The sequence below is a fragment of the Impatiens glandulifera genome, chromosome 3 (assembly GCF_907164915.1).
Source record: "Impatiens glandulifera chromosome 3, dImpGla2.1, whole genome shotgun sequence".
Taxonomy (NCBI): Eukaryota; Viridiplantae; Streptophyta; class Magnoliopsida; order Ericales; family Balsaminaceae; genus Impatiens; species Impatiens glandulifera.
This window is the reverse complement of record NC_061864.1, coordinates 2,106,497-2,113,285: the sequence shown is the minus strand read 5'-3', so window position 1 is coordinate 2,113,285 and position 6,789 is coordinate 2,106,497. Positions and strand designations below refer to the sequence as shown.

Genomic DNA, 6,789 nt, shown 5'->3' with positions numbered 1-6,789 from the left:
TAAAAAAAGAATTATTTAAGTAATAACTAGAATACTTTTAGTGTGCTATTTAAAAAACTTATTATTTAATAATATAATATAACTTATATAGTCAATCAAATATTTTAATTTTTCAGTTTAAAACCTATAAGTTTTCAGTTGAAAATATATATATAATTAATTTTCAAATATAAAAAATAATAACTCTCATATTTTAATCTTTGTATTTGACACCTACATATATCATTATCGTCCCATTTTAATTTTTATCCTAATATATATATATATATATATATATATATATATATATATATATATATATATATATATATATATATATATATTAATTTGTTTTAATTCTAAATAATTTAATTTGGTGGCTGATTGGGTACTAAGACCATCTCCAACAGTACTGGAAACGCATACCTAAAATGGGTTTTCTCCTCCAACCGAACTACAAAACCAAACCCAAAATGAGATTTCTCATTTTCCCTCTTCAAAAAATGCAAATACGCGTTGCTACTGTTCACAATCGCATATATATTTTCTTTTTGCATTTTAGCCCTTTAACTTTTACTTAATTAATTTTATATATTAAACTTACTTATATAATTTATTTATATTTTAATTTATTTATATTTTAATTTGTTTATATGTTTTATTTATTTATATTTTATTTTTATCTTATATTTTATATTAAATTTATTTATATAATTATTAATTTAATTTATATAATATTTTTTATATAACATAAATTTATAATATAATTTAAAAAAATTATAATAATATTAAAAAAAATTACTTTATATTATATTATATATAATTATAAAAATTACCAAATACATTACAATAATATACAAAATACAAATACTTCATAAACTAAAATAATACATCAACACAACAAAACAAAAATACACATACAAATTTTTTTTTAGTGTAGTATAATTTTTGAATTTTTAATAAATTTTTATAATTAATTTATATTTAAGTTTAAAATATTTGAATGATATTATAATATTGTGGTGTAATTTATAAGTTTGTAAAAGATATGAGTGATATTAAAAGTTATAAAAGTTGATGTAAGAAAGAATATTATAAGAATATTCTTTTGAGTTTGAGAATGAATTTTTCGGTTAGAGTAGAATTACTGTTTAATGTGACATTTACACCAAAATGAGTTTGAAAATGGGTTTTTCGGTTGGAGAGGGTCTAAAATAACATCTTTAATTGTTTTCGTTACCTTTCTCATTTATACTTTGATTTCTGTAGATTTTTTTTTTTGTGCAATGGCTCTATTTAAAATTTTAGTTCTTTTTATTAAAAATAAAATGAGAACTCCAACTTATGTCAAGTTGTTTCCACTTTATCAGATTTTGAAGTGAAATTACATTTCACTAGATAATTTTTTAAGGTTAAAAGTAACCCTCAAACATTTTCTTTAATTTTAACTTGATAGAATGAAAGTTATCAAGATTGAGTTTAACCAATTTTCATTAACTGCCAATATTATTTTCTTTAACTGTTTATTGGTCAATTTTTATCTCAAACTAAAACTCATATACTTAATAATGAATGACAATTGAAAACAAAAGATCATAATTCATTTTATTGCATTAGATTTATAACGTTTCTAAAACTAATAGTTACTATACATCTAGATCACGGCGTGTCTTCGAAAGAATGCAACTGCAAAAATACTAATAAATCAAGGAATATTCGGAATCTCTTCAACCACAGTATGAAATATGAAACTGGGAAACAAAATCGTAATATCCCTGCATATTAACAACAACGAAACAAAACAACATGTAAATTTGTCGCTTGTAAGTTAAATTAGAAGTTGAAGGCAAACATGTGAATTATGATTACTACTTTAGATCATGGAGGGTCAATATCTTGATCAATGATGGATTTTTAGTGACAAGAAAATCCCATTCAGATTTATCAATCTTCCCATCTTGATCAATGTCAGCTTCCAAAAATGTCTGATAATATTCAACAAAAATAATTAGAGACTGTAGAAACAAATTAGATTTAAGCTCAATTTATATTATTAAAACTTGCCCTTTGGAGTATAATCTCAATGGTTTCATCTGCCACCTTTGTTTTAGACTCGTAAAAGACCTCAACTAACATCAGCTTAACCTCGTTACGCTCAATAAATCCCGAGCCATCTAAATCATAGAGCCTAAATGAAACTGCAAGGGTTTAAAATTAGATACAAAGTTGAGGATATCAATGAACTAATCAAAGTTTTCTTAAAAAAAACATACAATTAATCTTGTCTTCTAGAGTGGCATTAGGATGGAAGATATTAAGGGATGTTACAAAATCACCAAAATCAATTAATCCTTTGTGCTTGACATCAAACATATCAAAGACCTACATGTAAAAGATAAACAAATCCTAATTACTCTGTTTGTTCTTCTTTCTTAAACCTCAATGAATGAATGAAAGAAAGAAAGAAAGAAAGAAAGAAAGAATACCCTGTTTGCAAAAATATTATTCATTTCTGGGTTGTGGAATAGAGCCAGTTGAAACTCTTCCTACAAGAAAACATCTTTTTTCTTAATGAATCACCAAACAGACAGAGACAGACAAACATACAAGAAAAGACATGATTTTACCCTGTTTATCAGACCATCATCGACCAAAGAACTGCTAATAGTCTTAAATAGATCAAACAATGCCTCAACTTCGTTCAGGCTAACTGAAACAGAAAAGAAACTCAAAATGAGGCCTGTTAACAAAGAGGGAATAATTAAAACTCACAATATGTTTCTGAAGCAAGTCTGGTAAGATCTTCATGTCCAGGAACAGGAACAGGAGCAGGAGCAGGAACAAGAGCAGGGGTTGATCGTTTTCTACGTGTGGAAGGGAAGCAGCCCATTTGATCTCAATGTAAGGAAAGAGCAAGAAGTGATACACAAGACCCAAACCGGCGCCTAGGTTTCACTGCGACATCACATCAATAAATAACAAAGAAAACTTAAATGCATTCAAGAACAATAATGGAGATTCTTTGCTTTTCTCTGCATTACCTGCTTGCCCTTTCTTGAAAAGCCAAAAGAACAATCTTGGAGATGAAGAAGCTACACCGGAGGAGTAAACAATTAGTTGGCCGCTCTTATTTATCTCCGGTTATTTAAATATGTAAACATTAATTTTCACTCAAGTGGCTACAAATATATTTTGTCTTAAAATTTGAAAATTTTAGTTTATTGTTTTAATGATTGATGAATGGGTTATTGACTATTGATAATCAGTTATTTAAAATTAACTATAAATGGTAACTGCTAGAGAATTTTTAGACTGAAAAGGTTTTTTTTTTTAATTTTTAAGCCTTTATTACTGAAAAAGAATTTTCGTCAAATAAAATTTTTTTGGACTTTTTTGACAAAATAAAGTGTAAGATTTAACATATTTCATCATTTTCCTTTTAAACTTTTTTTGAATAATTTTCCTTTAGTAATTAAAGAATTTTTGTCTAGGTGAAAACAAACAGTTTTTTAAGCCATGCACTTAATTTTTTAGGAGACACATCTTTTGTTAGATTTTCCATAGGAAGTGAATCTAGTTGGTGATCAAGATAGATATTGGACTAAAATACCTATCAAAGGAGGGGACCATGCTAAAGAGTTCCAAAATTTTGTGACTAGATCTAGATTCTTCCTTCAATCCTTATCTTTTGGTTGTTTTAGAACTATCACTATTAGGTTTTATCGATATATATTAGCACATTCAAATTCACAGTTATGCCCCGCTTAAATTTAAAGCGTTTTCAGATGGAATCGAACTTGATTTCTCAAACCGACTCTTACTACTGAGACTACCTTAGTAGGATACCTTTAAATCTTTTTCATAAACAAAAACCTAACTTTTCAAAATCAGCAACAATCAAGATTTTGTAAATAATTCTAGGTTTATTTTAAAAATTCTCTACCGAATAAGCTCTTAGATTGATTTAGCGTGACATCTCTGTTTTGGTTAGACACTTAGTCTTGACACCAAATGACATTTCCATTACTACCCCTACATTTAGTAGAATGGGCCCTTGTAATAGCTATAGGAAAATGAAATAGTCTACTTTGGAAAACAAGGTAATGAAAGATTAATATCGGCTATGTTTACCCTTCCCACAAACCTTATTAACTCGACAATTTACTCATATACTATGTTTTTACCCTTCCCATGAACCTTATTAGACACGACATTTTACTCAAATAGTGGAAATCAATAACCCTTGTCTTCTTTCAAGGCATGGACTCCACAAGTTAATTCATCAAGTTGGCTTAGTTTTCATGGTAAATTGATGACCAATGACATACTTTAAAAGATTTATTATCTATCATCATACATGACATTTTTTGCATCCTTTGTAAGGTAATTTGACCTAATTTTATCATTTTTGTTATGATCTTTATTAGACTTTTCAATACATTTACAACAAAAGCACAAGCCATAGAAGTTGATGTCAATTTCTCCATTTTTTATTGATTCAATTTCATGAATTATATTTATAACTGTTTAAAGTAACGCTGGTTACAATATAGTTCTGAAATGAATGACCAAACCAGAAAGTGTTGCAGGTAAAGAATGCAGCTGCATAATAGTAATACCGAACCGACGTATGAATCTGTTAGGTGGCAATCTCATCAACCTCGGAATGGAACACGAAACTTGGAAACGTGGTGGTGATGTCCCTGCGTTGTAAAAATGTTAAACTATAACATGGAAGACAAAAACATCTGAATAATTATGTTTACTACCTTAGGTAAGGAAGAGACATTATCTTCATCAGTGAAGGATTTTTACTAACAAAACTATGCCATTCAGATTTATCAATCTTCCCATCTTGATTCATGTCAGCTTCCAAAAATGTCTGGTCACAATAATATTCAACAAGTTAATGCAGAAACAAAAATAATAACAAGTTTACTCAAATTCAGATTAAAATTGAACTTACATTGTCGAGTATAATCTCAATGGTCTCATCTGCCAGTTTCAGTTCAGATTCGCAAAGAAGTGCAATTAACATCAGCTTAACCTCATTACGCTCAATAAATCCCGTTCCATCTAAATCATAGAGCTTAAATGAAACTGCAAGAGTTTAAAATTAGATACAAACTCGAGGATATCAATGAATTAATCAAAAGTTAAAAACATACAATCAATCTTGACTTCTAGAGGGGCATTCGGGTGGAAGACACTTAACGATCTTACAAAGTCCCCAAAATCAACTACTCCTTTATGTTTGACATCAAACAGTTCAAAGATCTGCAAGTAATAACTGTCCAATTTCAAGACAACAACAAAAGAAATATTATGTTTGCTTCAAGAACAATATTACTTTACCCTGTTTGCAAAAAGATTATCCTTGTTTGGGTTCTGAAATAGAGCCAATTGAAATTCTTCCTACAAGGGCAGCCATAGATTGAATGGAAACTCAAACATACAACAGATATAATTCAATTTCATATGCCTATAGCAAAATCCAATACCTTATTGATTAGACCATCATTAACTACAGAACTGCTAATGCTTTTATACAGCTCGAACAGTGCCTCAACTTCATTCACGCTAACTGAAAAAAAGAGAATTATAATCTGTGAAAACAAACTAAACAATGACATGAAATGAAATGGGTTGTTGGGAGGAACTCACAAGATGTTTCTAAAGCTAGACAAGAAGGATCTTCATATCCAGGAAATTGTTTTCTCAATGTTGAACGAAAGCAGCCCATTTACGGAAAGAGAAAGAAATGAAACACAGAGACACGCACAGGCGCCTAGGTTTCACTGCGACATCAATAAAAACGATTTTCTTATCATATCATATCATATCCATTGATCAATGGTCATATATGAGAAATAGATGAAAGACTGCAAATTTTAGATAACCCATGAAACAAAAATGGATATAAGAACGAACAGTGGCGTGCCAAACATTAAAGATTTCATTCTAATTCAAGGATTGAAGAAATGGGAAATGATGGCCAACTCAATTGTGAACATTGAAGATAAACCAAATTTCAGTCGTCGGAATTAATTAGTGGTCCAGAGATACATACCTACTTCTCCTACCGAGAAAGCCAAAAGAACAGGACCCTTTTCAAATCTAAATTTCGAAATCAAAGAGAGAAAGAGCAAAAAAAAAAAAAAATGCTCTAGAATGAACAAGAGAAGAAAGCTCTGTCTGCAAGAGGTGATATGGGAATAATACTCGGGGGGTTCTTCTTCTTATATATATTATATTTAGGGTTATTTGAAAAAAAAAATTGTTTGACGGCTTTGATTCGCCGCGAGATTCAGAGGAATTTACAGAATATTTTCTCATTTTGTCAACTTTTCTTTTCATTTATATATTTTTACATTAAAACTTAAAATTTAATTATTTTAAAAATTATCACAAAAAAATGTATTTACATTTAATATGAAAAATATAATAAGTAGATGAAACTTGAAAAGTTTATGAAAAAATATAAGAATGGTAAGAAAATAGTTTTCTTATTTTTTAATTTGTCCTACGTATCTGGTTGTAATTCAGGTATATTAAAAATGATAAAAAAATCGTTTAAATAAAATAACAAACATGACATAAAAATATATATATACAATATTCACATTACCCAATAAGTTATGATCTAATAAATGATCGAGATGACCAATTTCAATGAATTTTTAGAATAAATCTCAAAAAAGTATAGTAATATAAATTTATAAAAAGTAATCAAGTTTTTTTTAATAAAATAATTATTACAGAAAAAATATTACACAGCAATTAATTCAAATTAATATTAATTGAGTTATT

The 6,789-nt window shown here is 28.3% G+C and overlaps 1 protein-coding gene across 3 annotated transcripts; it reads right to left on the bottom strand.

Annotated features, from left to right (window-relative positions):
* Window positions 1-1,826: 1,826 nt before the first annotated feature.
* On the bottom strand, window positions 1,827-6,176 carry LOC124930743 (calcineurin B-like protein 1). Of its 3 annotated transcripts, XM_047471091.1 has the most exons (8): window positions 6,050-6,176; window positions 5,644-5,777; window positions 5,481-5,563; window positions 5,335-5,394; window positions 5,148-5,256; window positions 4,946-5,079; window positions 4,749-4,861; window positions 4,442-4,682 (listed from the first exon to the last, which is right to left on the bottom strand). In XM_047471091.1, exons 2-8 carry the CDS (start codon window positions 5,720-5,722, stop codon window positions 4,619-4,621), a joined length of 642 nt encoding a protein of 213 aa, XP_047327047.1. In that variant the 5' UTR covers window positions 5,723-5,777; window positions 6,050-6,176; the 3' UTR covers window positions 4,442-4,618. The 3 variants fall into 3 exon arrangements, with proteins under 3 accessions (XP_047327048.1, XP_047327047.1, XP_047327046.1); XM_047471090.1 differs by lacking the exon at window positions 6,050-6,176 and having other exon boundaries at window positions 5,644-5,880; XM_047471092.1 differs by lacking the exons at window positions 4,442-4,682; window positions 4,749-4,861; window positions 6,050-6,176 and adding an exon at window positions 1,827-1,964 and having other exon boundaries at window positions 5,644-5,885.
* Between the last annotated feature and the right edge of the window lie 613 nt (window positions 6,177-6,789).